General features: G+C 32.6%; 2 protein-coding genes across 3 annotated transcripts in view; both read left to right on the forward strand.

The window, feature by feature from the left end:
• The first annotated feature begins 1,895 nt into the window (after positions 1 to 1,895).
• On the forward strand, positions 1,896 to 5,414 carry lmgA (anaphase promoting complex subunit lemming A). Its single transcript, XM_088224088.1, has 2 exons — positions 1,896 to 2,044; positions 5,176 to 5,414. The coding sequence occupies exons 1-2, from the start codon at positions 2,026 to 2,028 to the stop codon at positions 5,412 to 5,414; spliced, it is 258 nt and encodes an 85-aa protein (XP_088080214.1). The 5' UTR covers positions 1,896 to 2,025.
• An 8-nt stretch (positions 5,415 to 5,422) lies between these two features.
• Positions 5,423 to 18,107, forward strand: part of lmgB (lemming B) — a 90,290-nt gene continuing 77,605 nt past the window's right edge. The window contains exons 1-2 of one of the 2 annotated variants that reach the window (XM_088224038.1): positions 5,423 to 5,562; positions 11,529 to 11,814. In XM_088224038.1, the coding sequence (XP_088080164.1) occupies positions 11,560 to 11,814 (255 nt within the window). In that variant the 5' untranslated portion in view covers positions 5,423 to 5,562; positions 11,529 to 11,559. Of the gene's footprint in view, positions 5,563 to 9,097; positions 11,815 to 18,107 lie in introns of those variants that run through there. The other variant, XM_088224027.1, reaches the window with a different exon arrangement.

Genomic DNA, 18,107 nt, shown 5'->3' on the forward strand with positions numbered 1-18,107 from the left:
AGGTTTATATATGAGACCAGTACATAAAGGGGGGTTAGGTTTCTTAAAAAATCAACAAAATATATTTAAAAAATAATAAATAAATGTATTTATGTGTTAAATAGTTAAAAAATACTTTTTCAATTTGTTAAATCTTGATTAATCATTTTTTTCCCATCGCTGCTCAATAATACAATTAAACGGAAGTATTTTTGGTAGAGTGGTCTTCATCTTCACTCTTTGAATCTTTATTTATCATTTATGCCCTTTGCGCCATAGAATTCTATGATTTGCGCTTTTTGCATTCTCTTAAAATCTGTGATTTCGTCGTCGTAGATTTTCTAGTATTTTTTTAGCTCTCCTTAGAACTTTCGACTTCTTTGGGCGAATGATCTTTGATTTCAAAATAAATGTTCTATTTTTTTGCTAGTGTTAGGCCTTTTTGTAATTGAAATCAATTATTTTATTTCAAAATCTTCATGTGTTCATCCTTGAAATCGATTTGAAGGTTTAAACCATTGCATATTATGTATTATATGTCAATGATCTAAACCCATTTCCAGCAAATCTGCTCCGCCAATTTCATCTTCCATCAATAAATAATCATGGACGTCCTGAATACTCATATTGTCCAAACTAATATTTAACATTGTGAAAATTTCTCACAAAATCTATAAATTCAATTTAAAAGTCAGAATGCAGATAAATCCAATTGCCAAAACAACAGCACTTTTTATCGGATTCAATTCAAAACTCAAAACACTCTCTACTTTGTATTGTACTCTCTATCTTTAAACGTAACCGTAGAAACAGGCTAGGTTGTTCGATCATTACTAAAACTCGAAAATCAAAAATACCTAACTTATCTCTATTTCCGTATATTTTTATTTTTTTTCAAAATTATTATCTTCCGATTTTTAACTTTTATTAATAATCAAACCATTCTAATTTTTTCTACTGGTCAGATCAAAAATTTTAATAGTTATAAGCCTTTCCTTTCTAAGACAACACTGATCATTTTGCAAAAAATCACACTTAAATTGGTCCAGTAGTTTTTTTTTAGTTTATCCCGAACAAAGAAACAAACATTAATTTACGTACATTTAGATCAATTCTAATTTTAAGACCACGAATAAAACGACGCTTAACTTAATTTAAAGTAATTGCATGAACAAAGCAGTCATTAAAATACGTATTTATTGTTTGTTCAAGAGTTTTATAAATAAAATTAAACCATATTTTATTATTTATACTCTAAAACTTTTGAATATGAGGGTACATATTTTCTAAAATTCAGTTCCTAATAAATCATATCGAATTGAAAAGATGGTTTGGTCATTAAGAACGAATGGATGATGAAATAATGGTAAAAAATATATATTTGGTGAAAAAGAATGATAACCTAGGACTCGGATGACCAAGAAAGACGTGGCATGATCAGATACATCAAAATCTCACGTCTGGTCATGTCAAAGCAGATTCAACTGAAGGGCATGTATGACAATATGAATGAATATGGAAAAAGCTAGGAATTTATGTCAGGTCAGACATGTGTGGTGGTTCATTTTATCTGCCTACACCTACATAACAGTGAAATGACGATGGTAGTAGTCGTAGTAGTGTCAAAAATTTAAATTCTAAATAAAATAGTTTCACGTAAAATATATTTGCCGTGGTGCGTATTTTTTTATTGTACTACATAGACCACCACCCTTATTATTGTTTTGCTATCACTTAAAACGGTAGCACTGTGTTCTTTTGGATTTTTTATTATTTTAATTTTCGCTATTTACCGATTATGTCATTTGAAAAAATAGTTACCGTATTTTACTGAGTAGATACTTTTTTTTTCAAATATCCTAAAACAGCATTTCTATTTTGTTTGATGTTTCTATGGATCAAAGTGACAGTTAATTGCTTAGAAAAACTCTGTCCGGATTGTGGTTTCTCGTTAATGTTTCAAAATATAATAATTTTACTTCCTGTAAATTTGTTCAATGTCGTTACCTGAAATAGTTTTGTTGCTTCGAAATTATATTTTTTACAATGAAAGTGAAAATTAAAAGTAAGTTTTAAAACCGTTTTATTCTCACAAGAACATGAAAAGCCATAGCATTAACTGGCTTAATTTATTATTCAATTCTAAATTGAAATAATATAATATAATTGGTACTATCTCGTATGCACCTCTATTAAGTACGCTCGGAACCTTCCACATTGTTCATTACTCATATATTTCTGTGTACATTACGTATCCGAATCATCCAACATGCTCCTTTTGGGCTTTTTCTGTGAATTGTGTTTTCACTGCGATTCCTCTTCTTTATCCTTATTCACAACTAGTAATATTCTGTTACAGAATGAGTGTACCAATTTCAGCATTGTGTTTTATTTTATTAGGTGAAAATTTATTATGTTGGACTATCAGTATGCTTCTTGTGCCAATCCAGAGAAACTTATCATTGAATTGAATTGACACATGAATTTTCCATTGGTCATCATCACGAATCCATTTCTCGAATGACACATTATTATTCAATAACTATTTACAGTTTAGAATGTTCAGCGATTAAATTAGATTATCACGCGTCAAATTAAATGAATTTAACATTGCGTACGTAGAATTATATTGGGTCTATAACTTAAAAACCGGATTTTTTTAGGAATTTTGAGCTTTTATTAAAGATATTCTTATACAATTCTGTTATTCAAAGTATTGTCCATCGGAAGTTACAACATTACCCCATCTTTATATCAATTTGTGAATGCCATTCCAAAGAAACCGGTCATCTTTTGAATCAAAGAACGAATCGAGCCAATTTTTGATGCCTTGGACTAAAGTGAAACGTATTCCGGAAAGTGCACTCTGCATCGACTGAAACAAATGGAAGTCAGAAGGCACCAAGTCTGGACTATTTGGCGGGTGGGTCAGAAGTTTCCAGACGCTATTTTCCAAATACTTTTTAACGGGTTGAGCAACATGTGGCCGAGCATTGTCATGTTGGAAAATCAATGTCTCGTGTCTGGTCTCCCATTCTGGCTGTTATTCCTTCAATGCTCTCTTTAAACGAATTAGTTGTTGTAGGTACAGCTCTTCAGTAACGGTTTCACCCGGTTTTAGAAGCTCATAATACACAACTCCATTCTGGTCTTCATCTTCAAACTTTTTCGGCTGTCCAGGCCGCTCTTTGTCTTATATGATATCAAAATCGCCTCTTTTAAAGCTTTGAAATCACTCGAAACACTGTGATTTCGCAATAGCATGTTTGCCATATAATTCCACGAGCAAACGGTGACTTTCGGCTGCAATTTTCTTTGCAAAAAAGTGACTCAGTAAAACTTCCCGCAAATGCTATATACCTATCGTCCCCTTAGTTACACAAAAACGTATCTCGATTTTGTAATACACAGATAATAACCGTGTGATACGATACAAAAATGAGAATACAATTAATACCTTTCAAAGCTATTACTTTTCAAGCTTCAAATAAAGTGTCATCGAGATACGTGTCTTTGTGACTAAATAGAACCTGTTATTTTAAGAAAAGTTGTAAATACTTAACTCAAAATTGATCATTACACCTACCAAATTTTAATGATCATTGTAAATTTAAATTTTTAATAATATCTAGTGTCTTCAAAATAACTCATTCAAAAAAAAACTTTAGTTGTTACTAAAATTGTAAATAAAACAATAAATTGTACTATCTTGTCTCTTGGCGGTGAAAAAACCTTGTATCTTTTTTTAATAAACTTTTTGCAACATTTTCTTTTTAAATTTCTGGTATATCTAGTAATTTCCTAAAATTTAAGTTACTCATTTTAATTATTAACTAACCTAGAATAAATATATATCAGTTTGAGGAAAGACACATTTTTTGTTAACTAGCTTTTTTTAAATACCTTACCTTTAAAATGTTTTTTTCTCAAAACTGAGATCTCTTGGCTCATTTTTTTTTACCACCAAAGAAACAATAGGTCAACCTTGATAACTCCCCAGGGGTAAAATCCATTTCGTGCCTGCAAACATTTGGAAATACTAAAAGTATTGTTGATTAAACCAAGTGGTCTAAGAAAAATATAAAAATGAAAAACTCCTTTCAGGCATAAGTAAAAATATATTCTGAAGAATCTTACCCACATAATAAAAGGTTTAAAATCTATTATTTCATAAAAATCAGTAGATAAATGTTTTAACAAAAACGAATGGTAAATGGTACAATGTGTGTAAAAGTAGCCACTTCTTGTGTAAAGTAGCCACTTACTTATACCAGCCCATTACAGGTCGTAAAACCTGTAAATGCCTAGACATCCATATTCCCTTCTCGAAATTATTATTGATCTCTGTTGTAATATGTATATATGTCACCCATAAACTTACAGATTACTTCACCACGAGACTACATAGTAAATTGCTTAATTTTTTCTCTAAAGGATTCTAGTTTAAAGGGTTCAGTTACATACAATTGCTTAGTTTGTTCAAAGAGTTATTCAGTTGCTGTTAGATAGGGGAGGTCATATACTAACTTTAATATTTTAGTTTGCTGTCTTTGTAGTTTTTTTATGTCATTTTGATTTCCTGTTCCCCGTAGTAGTTGCATATAACATATTTTAATATTTTACATAGGCTTCATACATTAGAATTTTTTCCGTAAATACTTACTTCAAAGAACTGGACCTCAGACCTTCCACTCTAGTATGCAGCGATGGATATCGCTTTGTCATTTGCTATCCTCAAATCAGGCTTTTTATAAGTAATACGCATTTGTGGACATCGGAGCAGATGAGGTACATCCTGCACCTCTCCGCCATTGCAGCTCGTGTCATTTCCCTATAGAAAGTTCCACATCTGTTGCTTATTTTTCACCTAGTCACCCCTACCCTTGTCTGTTCAGAACTGTCCACGTAGGGAAATCCAAACTGTGCACAGTGTTTGGTTTTTCCAATCGCATTATCCATAGCCTTTCATCGATTTTCTCTCTCCAGAGATCCTCTCAGCGTTTTTCTGCATAGGTATCCATCTCCTTTTTTTTTATTTGTTATTTACAGCTCGTTGAAAATGGGCCCAAAATTTAAATATGTAGGTTAAGAATGAAAATATGTATATATTTTTTTAAATTTGTTACTTTGAGGAAGCTCTTTATTGATCGCAGTCTTGCTTTAAATGAAAAATTTATTATGCTTTATTTTATTCAGGCTGGACCGGAGTAGCAACTTGGCGTTGGATAGCCAACGACGAAAATTGTGGTATCTGCCGTATGCCCTTCGACGGCTGCTGTCCCGACTGCAAGCTCCCGGGGGACGACTGTCCCTTGGTGTGGGGCGCGTGCTCGCACTGCTTCCACATGCACTGCATCGTCAAGTGGATCCACTCTCAGCCCGTCCACCATCAATGCCCCATGTGTCGACAAGAGTGGAAGTTTAACAATAAATAATCCAATTAAATCAAGTTCGGGATAAAATAAACAATAAATAAATAAAAATATATCAAACTTTTCAATTAAATACTTAAAGTGGAGAACGTTTTTGCTACTCACCTCTATTTCCCCGAGTTTTTACATTGGATCCTATTACGTGTCTCAAGTAAGTATTTTCATATTTTAAAATTTATGTTTGCCAGCTACATTGAAAAAAGGTTGTATCATATTTAGGTTAAAATCAAATCAAAATGACTTTTTTTTTTAAATGGGCGAAATGGGTTGCTTTGGCCAACTTTTTATCCCACATACATAGCCCATTTCTTTAATTTGATTTATTTAGTTCTATGATTAATAAAAAGTTGCTTTTATTTCAATAATTTTACTAGGTAAATATTTATTTTGTAGAAAGTCACTTAATTAAAACGAGCTTCTTTTTCACGGCATAAAAAAACATTCATTTTAATTAAGTGATTTTTCAGAAAGTAAATACACATAAATAAATTATTCAAAATAGATAATTACGTAGTTAGTGCCTCAAATATGAATTTAAACTTTTTTATGCAACCAACCCTAACTTGGATAAATTTAATGTTATTAAAAATACCCTAGTTACTACACTCTGTTCTTGCTCTTATCTACACGTAATTGTTGTCTTGATACTTCTTTTAACACATTCAAAAACACTTTTTCTCATAGGATCTACTTAAATGTACACATCATAACTTTTTTTTAAAAATATTTCACCTCCGATTGGACCGTAGTTGATGGTTAGAAGTAAATCTTTTTTGACTATCATACCGGGATCACTACCAATTTCTTTTGGACTTAACTGCAAATATTTTAAACAGTTGTATATAAATTGGATACCCGTCTAGAGTTTATATATTAGATATTATTGTGATAAATACATTTCAAAGGAATCAAAGCTAGTACTTCCGCATGGTGAGCCAACATGCGCTACCAATTACATGACAATGCAGGAAAAACTGTTCATACTAGTGATATTTTTCTTATAAATAACTAATGTACACTTCTAGTTTTTTATAAATTACCTATTGCTTAAAATATCTTCAATATTAAAAATTCTTCATAGTGTAAATTCATAACTTTTTAGTTAATGTAGACCAGTGTTTCCCAGCCTTCTTTATGCCATGCCCCACCGTAGTCTTTTCAAAATTCAGATGCCCCACCGGCATCTTTTTTAATTTAACAGCAAGTAATTTTTCAATTCATCTTGTAATATGTTTGTAAACATATGAACCCCTAATAAAATGAAATAAAACCTATTCTAATACATATATTATAACTGAAATAATTACAAAACAGAAATTGAAAATGTAATTAAGTAGAATAAAATAAATATGTGTATGGTGCCCTTTATAGACACGTCTTCCGCGCATTGACATATCTATAACAACGTACTATCAAAATACCACAATACAATTATACAGCTTGGGCCCGGTACCAATACAACATCTACAGCTACATCCTGCACAGTTTTTGTGTTTTTAGATAATTATTGAAATTGACAGGCGTCGTGGCGCAGTTGATTAGACGGCCGACTGTGAAACTGGTGTCGCGGGTTCAATTCCCGCCAGTTGCAAGAAAAAAATCCATGAAAGATTTTTTTCTCAATTGGTCTGGGTGTTGTGAATTTTTCTTTACCTCCTTCCATATCCCCTCTTTCCCACCTGCTGACAAGCCTCTTAAATAGAGGCCTAGCGGGTTATTCTTTTTAAAAAAAAGTAACGGGTTTCATTCTATTTTAAGTACAATTTAGCATATATTTCAATTTTGTAGATCTCAGGCGTTTTTTCGTATGACCGATAAGTATTCCCCTTTATATGTGGAATGTAGACGTGTCTCATCTCTGAAGCGTGGTGTCCCACCTCTGAGGCCTTATGCCCCTTCGGTGGAAACACAGATGTAGACGATTATTTGAGTTCTATTCAAATAAGAATTTATCTCTGTTTGTATTACTTTAGCCTCTTTAATAATTTTCTTAAATTGTACATTTAATTATTCAATTGAATGTTAAAAATAAAAACAAAACTAAATTTAGTCATAATTTGTAACCTACAGTAATTATTTTACAGAATCAATAGCCGCATGTCGATTTTGACAATTTTATTATAATTATTGAACTCCATATTTAGGTTCTATAATAAAATATATTATGTACACACTTGTATTTCAAAGAAGTTTATAAAATCTACTCTAAAATGGTTTGTGTCTTTACTATCAAGATGCATAACCTAAAAACTTATTGAATGACGATCAATTGAATCAGCCAAGCAAAGATTATTAGGGGATAAAATAATATCGTGACACGCCATTAAAATTTTAAAAATAAAATAGTATCGAGGCTTTACTAACAGAATGCATTGCATAGGTCATTAAAACAAGTTCCGAGATAATCGCATTTAAAGCTTTTTTATTCTTCAGCGCATTATTTCTCCCACAATTAAAAAAAAAATAAATTAAAACTTTGAAAGAGTAATCTTTATTCTAGGCATAGCGGAAAGTTTTAAATCAACATCTTGCACCTATATTTAAAAATATTTGAAATATATGAAGACTGTTGCTGTCAGTATAGCCTCGATATAATATGATTAGACGTATAATAATAAAAATTCTGAATTGTTCGATTTTTTACAGACTTAATGGTAACAAAAATGGTTTTATAATCTGTTTCCCTGAAGATGGGCACTCACAAAAGTAACTTTATTAAATTATATTTTGAAAATTTTCGAAACAGGGAGGGAAAATATTTTTGAAAAGGAATATGAATATAACATGAAGGAAAGAATATGGTATAATAATAAGTCTAGGCATTTACAGGACTCTACCTGTCATTTACCTGTCATTGGCTGGTTTTAGTGACCACGCTGTGTAACATTCGCCATTCTGCCAATGTTTAAACATCCACATCTCTTCCATCTGTTGATTTCGGTAAAGTAAAAAAGGTGAAACCTTTATTAATGTGGGTATGATTCATCTGGGTGAATTATTTCACCTACTAGGCAACGCCTGAAAATACTTTTCAATTTTATATTTTTTTTTTACCAGTTTCTCAAAAATGTTTTCCCTCTCTGTTGCAATAAATTTTAATCTTAATTATTCCCTAAAATGTGAAATCTAGAATTCTATAAACATTTGGACATGTACAAAATATTATTTTAAAATGTATCCGTTATTATTAAAAATGGACAAAATTTGTTTCCTTTTTAAGTTTTTTTTCATTTTTCATTATAAAAGTATACATCTTTTAACTTCTTCAATTTTTAATTTTTTTTTACATTTCACTATATTTATTTTTTTTAAATATTTTCTGTTATGAATAAATAATACTTAATGCTTATTGGGGTTTCGCAAGAATCCAATTGGATTTAGAAAATTAATTTATAATGATGATTGATATCATTAGGTCAATTATTGCAAATCACTTTGGCTCAATATATCATTCTGTAGAATAAATGCGCCTGATACATCTTATTGTGGAGTAATAAAAAATACATAATTCATAATATCCTACGGTGACATCCAATAATAATATTGAATGGACCGCGAACAATGCATCTAGTGACGTCAGTCATGTCACCGAGACCCCGGGTAGCGAGGTCCTCAATAGTACCTGGGCCCGAGCAGACCCTCACCGTACTGTTGACTCACTCCGTCCATTGGAACGCGCCACTCCGCTAGTAAACTTAGTCACTCGACAGTCGCGAGTCAAGAGTGCCAGTGCCAGTCAGTTGGCGGGAGGCAGCGAGTCAGGCTGTCGCGCTGTCGCCTTTCTTTCCCAGTTCGATATTACTCGCGCAATTCGAACGAAACACCAAAAAGTTGTCACACCTCCCAAGGTCCGCAGTTCGACGTTCGTTATTATTTACAATCCCATATATCGTAATGCCAGTGTATTGTCAGTGATACCTTTATGTTTTTATTTAACGCGAAACAATACAGAAGTAACTTTGAGTTGGTAAACACGGCAGATAATACGATTCGTAATAAATAATTGCAACGGTAAAATGCAAGACGCAAAATAGTTTTCCTCGGCTGAAGTGAACTGTGAATGATCATTATTAAAACTTATTGTGTAACTATTTATTTAAGCAACCATAATAATTGTTTTCCTAGTTTGTGAATCACCAAAATCCATCAACAATGTTAAAAACACAAATCTAAAATCATCTCACACCTATCATTCAAATGTTTAACGTGTGACATATTTAAATAAGCCTCGATCCGCGTCGTGATTTTCCGTTTGCGCAAGAAGTCTTATTTCGCCGTTACAAACTAGTAATGGCCGTAGACTTAATATAATTTATGGCGCTATCAAAATTTAAATCAGTTCAGTTAGTGGTGTGATTGCGGCATGCTAACCATGCGCGGAGGCACTCAAGTAAGTAATAACGGGGTGAAGATGGCTCGACCACCCCCCGTCCCTCCACGCCCAGATAGGAGCTTAGTGGCGGACGCCCTCGCCAGGTCCCGCAAGGTGCCAGCCCCCGTCCTGCCTCCTGGACTCCAGAAAGATCTGGCACCCAAGGTGGTTGATAACCCTCCTTCGCTCGACAGTCCTAAACCGAATACTAATAAAATGCCTTCACCTAAGCTCAATGGTTTATCTCGGGTTAAGTCTTTCATACGAGACGTCATGAACGAAAAGAAAAACTCTGACGATAAAAAAAATAAAGATAAGGATGAAACGTCTAATAACAAAAGCGGAGGAGTTAAATCTCATATCCCGATACCTCAATCGCCAAAAGTCAAAACCCAAGATCCGATGTCTATGAACTATCGTCAAGAGGAATCTGTAAAAAATCATTCCAGTCAGTCAGTCGTCAGATCTCTATGTAGCGTGTTAATGAATTCAGATAAAGAGAAGGCTTTAGAGGCGAAGCCTGTAGTGAAGGTGGTTAAATCTAACAGTTTTGCTGAGAAGGCCATCCCAGTGAGAAGGGCACCCCCTCCTCCAATTTCTCCTAAACCTACGAAAAAACAAATTGAAGATAAGGTAGCTCGATCTCATGGTTCTGGGGATGGATTTTCTTTGCGGAAACTTTCGGCTAGTTGCGAAGAACTAAACAATTCGACCTCGCGACCAGTTATTTACCAATCATCGACTCCCCATAAATTATCGAGTCCCATGTTTTTCAAAAAATGCATCCCCCCATCGTTGCCTTCCGGTAAACCGCCTCCACCCGCAAAAAAAGTCGGTAATATAAATTCACCAACGACTCCTGATGCTAAAATTACCGAGACTTTTTCTTTCAAGAAAAAGACTGGCTCCGAAGAACATCTCGATAAATCCAATAGGGATGTTTTTCTCAAAAACAACCGCGAAGGTTCAGATTTTCGCGAAATCGATAAGACGTGTCTAACCGAAAAATTAATTTCCGAAATAATATCCGCTAAAAATGATGCGTTGTTACTCAAATATGAAAACGGATCGAAAGATAAAGCCATAGCTGAAAATACCACAAAAGTATTTGAAAATGGTGGGACTCTCGAGAAAGATGAAAAACTCGAAGACTTTAAAGTTTTATCGTCCACTAATGAAGATCGGGTTAATTTTGTTAAAATTTCTTACGAAAATAAAACATCAAAACCTCACAAAAACAGTGTCAGTAGTTGCGGCAGTGATAGTAGTGGATCCGACACTGGAAAAACAATTTTATTTATAAATAGCGATACTTCCCTAACCAACGACTCCATCGCTCATGACGAGTCCCCTGTATTTAGAACAATCAATAGTATTTCAACCAAAATAAACCACGTCGAATCTAAAAAAAACCGCCTGAACGATATCGCTAATCACGAATTGCTCATCGCGGAACTCGAAGATATGAGACGCGAAGCCTTTAAGGGTAATGTGAACAAAAGGCAAAGGCAACCCTCAACACATCTCGGGTCTTCTAGCCCCGATAGTATAAGTGCGGAAACACAGAACATCCAGCATTCGGACTGGGTTCAGGTGGAAGATAACGGGCGGCAAGTTCGCTATTCCAGCTGCCAGATCGTTATCGAAGATCCTTCTTCTCCCGTAGACGACTCCGGGATTTGTTTGGAAGACAATAACTTTTATTCAGAGAGCTCGTATTCCCTATCGCCGTCTTTGGTTTCTAGGCTAAAGGAGCAGTACTTCTCCAATCTTAAGATGTCGTCGCTGCAAGGTCTCCCCCCCTTGCCGAAGAGCCTGAGCGGGTTCAACGTGTCGGAGAGCGGCCCCGTGCCAGGGGGACCTCCGCAGAGCCAGCCGCCCCCGCCGCCCGTGCCGGCACGGACCCCGGCTAGCCTGCGCTATGGACAGGTCCCCAGGACGGAGCAGCCCGCCCTCAACGGGGACACACACAGACAGCCGAGGAAAACCACCACCCTGGATACACAACTAGCTGTACTCAAAAGAGAAATGGTAAGAGTATTTCTTTATTTAATGACTTTTTTGTCAAAATTTATTTTCTTTGTTTTTTATGAAAATCACAAGTGACAAAATTAATTTTATCTTCCCATTTTTTACCAAACAACCATCACAACTTATACTAATTCAAGGTAATAAATATTACGCTGAAGTGTGACCTTGCATAGTATTATACCTTCATAACCATACAACTTAAATCTTGTTCACATTGATTAAGTTCTCTGGAGAATGGAATTCGTGACGTTTTAATACGAAAAAACTGGCTTTATTCTCGCACATTTTTATTTTATACATAAATATTTTTGTATAAAATTCCATAAATTACTATACATCAAAATGCAAATTGTTTTGAGTTACGATTATTGTATACGACTTGTGCTTACGAATATCGAATTATTTTTCCCTGTTGTATGAATTTGATTATATTTTTTTAATTTGTGGTGGGTATTACTATAAAAAAGCATGCACTGGTTTTAGTTTTGTTTTACGTTTTTTAAATATCTTTTTACGGATTCCTATGTAAACTGATTGAACGAGCCCTGAAATGTTGACCCTGTATTGATTTTCCCAATACATTTTTTATTATTAATAGCAATATTGGTAAATAGATGAATACCTCGTCTTCTTACCTCATTACCTAGGCATAATATTATTACAAATACATTATGCGTATTTTCGTACATATTATATTTGTAAAAATTTATAGATACTCGCACAAGGTTCCATTAATTTACAAAACATGTAATAAAATAGGCTATTCATTGCATATCGTACCTAGTACTCGTCAATTTACTTACATGTATATTATTCCGTGTTGCTTCGCTGCACATTATTTTTCATTTTATTTTTATTTTTAGTAACATTGTATATACATTTATTGGAACACAGTTTATAGTGACACAATCAGGAACGACCCATGCCTATGAACTTGCCCCGACTCGCTAGAAAATCAGTGTTGAGTTAGGGCACTTACAATGCATTCATAAACATACATACATATATATTCAAGCATACACATATATATATATTCAAACATACATATTCTTATTATAATTTATACATACATATTAAGTTTATACTTTTCATACTACATATCATAAATATATTATCATTCATTCATTATTACCTTTCCGCACCTAATGGTGCATAGGGCTTTGCATTGGCACACCATTTGCAGCGTATTTTGATCATTTTTGTTACATGAAGGTGAGATGATCAGTCTTACGCTTCAGGTACCAGTCTAGGGACTATGAAATATTATAGTGTGATACCCCCCTTTAAATAAATATTTCATATCAACCATGTCGGGAATCAAACCCGAGACCTCTTGCATGGTGGGCAAACGCGATGACCATTACACTTTATATTATATGATCTTAGCCAAAGTTGTTTTACTTTATGGTACGTAATAATTCACGTTAGAGATCTGGTTATTCTGAGTTATCTGAGTTCTTTGTTTACTAGTGGCCCGAAAGTAGATCAGACATGACTTTTTAAATTTGTCTAATTGAAAGGACTTTGACCTCTTTAGACAGTGGATTGTTTTTTGGGTGATCATGAGCAATCTATAGATTGCCTGAACGCAACCACCCCATCCTATTATACCACGTGTTGCCACCGATTGGAAGAGTGCAAAGTACACCGAACGAAGAGTGCTGTGGTCTATCAGTTGTTGTCTATGTGAGATGTGAGACTAGCGAAGATGTTGGTCAATAACAACTCCCAAATATTTTACGTTTTCTGTCTTCTTTATCTGTGGACATAAACAAATACCACTATTTTTATAAAAATAAATATATCTTTCCGACACGAATGCAGCATTAAGTTTTCTTGTGTACTTTTTTTCAAAGTGAAAGTCAGGTATTTTGTTTTTTAAACATTTGGTGTTATTGGCTAGCCAGTCTTCAATTGTTTGCATTCCGAGATTAGCTTTGTGGAAGGTTTCATTCCAGGTATTTCTATTGAAAATAATGACTGTATCATCATCAAATGTAAGAATATTGCCTTCAATAATCAGATCACAGAAATAATTTACTTATAATAAAAAAGGTCGTAGAACGCTACTTTGTGGTACTCCATTATTATATTATATTATATCATATGCGTTAGTATTAGTAGATTATTACATGCGCGTTTAGTATAAAAACACACTAGATTTATACGGGACATATTTAACCGATTGGTTGGGTTTATTTAATTGAAATAAATATATGTTTTGTTTCATTACTAAACTCGCTTTTACTCGAATAGGCTTTTTTTATCATTCCTTACAATTATTTAGCTATATATATTTATAGAATTCTTTTACATATCGGCATTTTTATTTTATTTTCCCCTTTGTAGACCTTTGTGTCGGTATTTTGCAAAAGTGGATTCATTTTCATCGTAATTTTAAGAACATACGAAGTTGTTAAATCAGGTGATGTAGGGACGATGCGTATCATTGAAACCTAAAAGTAATCGACCCGGAAAAGGGTCGTCGTACATCCATCCGTACATTTTCGTGGCTGTTGTTGCGCCGTCCTATTGAAGCCACGACATCATAAAAGACTATGATTAATCTGCCGATTACGTTTTACAGAAACCATTGATTTTTATACCTTCCTCCATATTTGTATTTAATGAAATATTTGCGTTCTTATGATTTACCCGAATATTTCAGTTTAGGGGCCATTATTCAACGAGTTATGAATAACTTAGGGAAGAACCATTACAGGAGACTTCTGCGAGATATTGTATAGATTAATATACTATTAAGCGTGTTGTCCAGATGTTTATTAAAATATATTTATTTTTTTATTTTTTAGTTAAAAAAAAATTAAAAGACGAGAAGACCCTATAAATTTTTATAATTATTATAAATTTTAAAGATTCAGTTAATAAAAAAGTTAACTTGATTTAATCGTCCAGGAGTTGCGTCTGCTTTTATTTTCTTTTATTTGGGAAACATACAGTACAGTTACATAGTTTTATATTTTACACAGTTAGACTTAACCTAATAGACCAGTGAAGTTGCCATATTATAAATTAATTATATGTTAGGTTATTAATTAAAGTACAAAAAAGAGAAGGAAAAAAACATAAATAGAAGTTGTTTATAAATTAAAATTAATGTAAAAAAATGAAGAAAATTTGTAAAAGTAATTATAAGTTAAGATTTAAAATAAAGAAAGGAAAACATGCTCAGATGTAAAAATAAAATAATAATAACATTTTAAAAAGGAAAAACATAAATATACACATACATATTTTAAGGGATTCAAAGAAACGATGATAAGAATCTTTAAATAAGACAATAAATTTAAGTCAATTTAAAAACATCTTCAAAATTAATGACACATTATAGTAAGAGCAGCAATATATTGATTCTACATACATATACAATATAAGTAATTAAAAGTAGTTTAAAAGTATAAAAACATGTCAATGCAGCAGTAATGTTTATATGTATGTTTATGTAATAATTTGTTTTTAAATTTTTAATAATATACACGCTTCCACTTTTCATTACGTTGTTGTATCCCAACTCAACTCAGGGCTCTTGGCCTCCTAGAGTTAGGGAGGCGTTTTTTTTTTGTGTGTTTGTATAAATAAAAAAACTCACTATTTAATCAAGTTGGTGTAGAGTGGGGTTTGAACCTCGGAACTTCGATCCGTAAGTCCGCCATACTAGCCACGGGATCATAATCCGAATTATTTTAATTTTATTATTTTTTTATGTCTGAACTATTTAGCAAAAATAATAATATTGTGCATTGTTTTATTAAACACATGTTTGATTCTCATGATTTCTGAAAATATAAAGTTAATATTGTATTAAAATAAAAAATAAATCAAAAATTATTGAGTTCATTTTAATCTGTTTTGTACATAAATTAGATATTTAGTAATGGATAAATAAACAATGTTTTGAGCATGTCCAAATATTTGTAGACAGGCTAGATTTCCTCCTTAGAGAGTTGTTCAGATCTAAATTTGTTGCAACAGACAGGGAACACATTTTTGAGAAGGGAATATGGAAGTCTAGACATTTACAGGGCTTATTTTGGATAGTTTAAGTGGCTTCTTAACACACTGTCAACTGATTTAGATATGGGCAAATAATTTCACGGTGAGGATGCATTCGATTACAATCTTACTAGCGAGAGTAACAACTAACTGCGGTCGAATAAAAATAAAAATATGTAGGTTTAAAATTGTGGTTGTTATCACAATGTAAAACACAAAGTATACATTTGTTTCCATTAACTTGGGTGATTTTATTATCAATTCATAAATTAGCATAACCTATATGCTGATTTTATAATAATATGATGAATTTAATTCAATATCATAAAAATCTAATCGAATTGTAACTTTTTTAATGCACTTGCATGTTTGTATGAATATTTTAAGAAATAATTAATCAAATAATTTAAAATCATCGACAACTTAAAACCTTTCAAAAACTTTTTAAAACCTTGATACAAATCGCGATTTCGTAATAACAGCCGTGAGTTTTTACAGAATTAGAGTAGATTACAATGTTTACATGTTACATGTCTATTAATTTATCAAATGTTAATAACATCTGTTTAACGCTCTGCGATTCATAATCGTGTAATTGAAAATACACATGTTTTCAATATTGAACGACTTGTTCTTTCGTTGATATTAAATGTGTCTAAAAACACCTCTTTTTGTAAACTAAAATCGTATCTGTCAGTAAGTATTATTTAAAGTTCGTTGGGCTTTTTAATCACATTTAACAAATAGTAAAGTATGTATTTAGAATTTATGGTACGTGTTTAAATTTTAAACCTATACACAACTTCTTGTATTTCCTATAGGCAATGGCAGTTTAATTTAATTGGGTACGAACATTTAATAAAAAACCGTTTTTAGTCTAAAGTTGAATAGGTCCATTTATACTGTCAACAATGAACGACTTTTTTAGTGAAAATAATTCAATGTAGCTAAAAACCTCGCCAAAATTCGGAAATTATTCTACCTGTTACTAGCTCGGTATAACCAATTGTTGACGTATTACATTATTGTAATATTGCCCTGTTCTCTTTTGTGACATGGCTATGTAAGTTTTTTTTTCTCCGGTTAACTTTATTTATAATCAATTCTTTCCATCGTGCTTCATAACTTTTGTGTTTTTAGTTGTGAAGTGAGTGTAATTTACACGGAAATACATTTATGAGTAATAATATGGTTTTATTGCGCTGTTTAGTAAATAAAATAATATTTTTGGAAGGTATCCAGTAATGCTGTATTAATACTAATGTAAGTTAGAATTATAGCTTTGATATAAGAACGTATTTGTCATCACTATCATTCTATTTATATGTATCTGGGCGGATGAAGAATACAGTTCTGTGCGTGAAATATAGCCAGAATCCTGGACGAGAGTTTTTGACTCGATGGCTGCTCTCAGGTAAAAATCCTGAAAAAGGAAATCGAGAAGAGATGCGTCTGCCTCGTAGTGTGGCAGTTGGCACGTTCGCTTACCGTGCTTGAGGGCCCGGGTTCGATTTCTGGGAAGGTTGGATTTTTTTTTAAAAGGTGGTTTACACTGGAGTATTTCACTGTGCCTGGACTAGCACCTAAAGTGTGGGACTGGTCACCTTGCCTTCTACATATTTAAAAAAAAAAAAAATTATAAATTGATTGCAAAAAAAATAATATACATTCTTAATAACGGGGAATCTATATAAAACCAATTAATGTAAACTGAAAACGGAGTGTTTATGATAGTCTCCATCTAACATGGCTCATACTGTTCTAAGAGGGAGATTTTCTATCTTTAGAGCATAAGTAGTCCTATACTAATAAAACAATAACATAAAAAAGAAAAACTAAAACTACTTAATTATAAATGCCTAGCTAATCAAATGTAAGAAATTAAAAACCCTTATTATACAATTATAAAGTATATATATGTGCCAAGAATACATGTTACTTAAACATAAATAATATATGATAAAAAACAATATAAAGCGATGAAATACCAATTATATAAAGCACTACGTTTTTTGATTTACATATATTTTTCAAAAAAATCTCTCGCTACACTATTTACATATGATTGAGATACGCTGCGTTTAATTAAACAATGCAGTGTCCTACGCACTATCGGATACGAATAAAGGTTCGATTCTAAATTTATTTAAAATAAAACGCTTCGTAATTTTTTCCACATACGAGTTTAATATAATAACACTACTAGTTTCAGGTATTCTGAATTACTTATCATCAGGTGTAAATATAAACTTGGTTTAGTTCAGTGGCGTCTTTGATAC

Source organism: Micrasema longulum, unplaced genomic scaffold (genome assembly GCF_059751315.1).
Source record: "Micrasema longulum isolate JH-2025_06_02 unplaced genomic scaffold, ASM5975131v1 h1tg000030l, whole genome shotgun sequence".
Taxonomy (NCBI): domain Eukaryota; kingdom Metazoa; phylum Arthropoda; class Insecta; order Trichoptera; family Brachycentridae; genus Micrasema; species Micrasema longulum.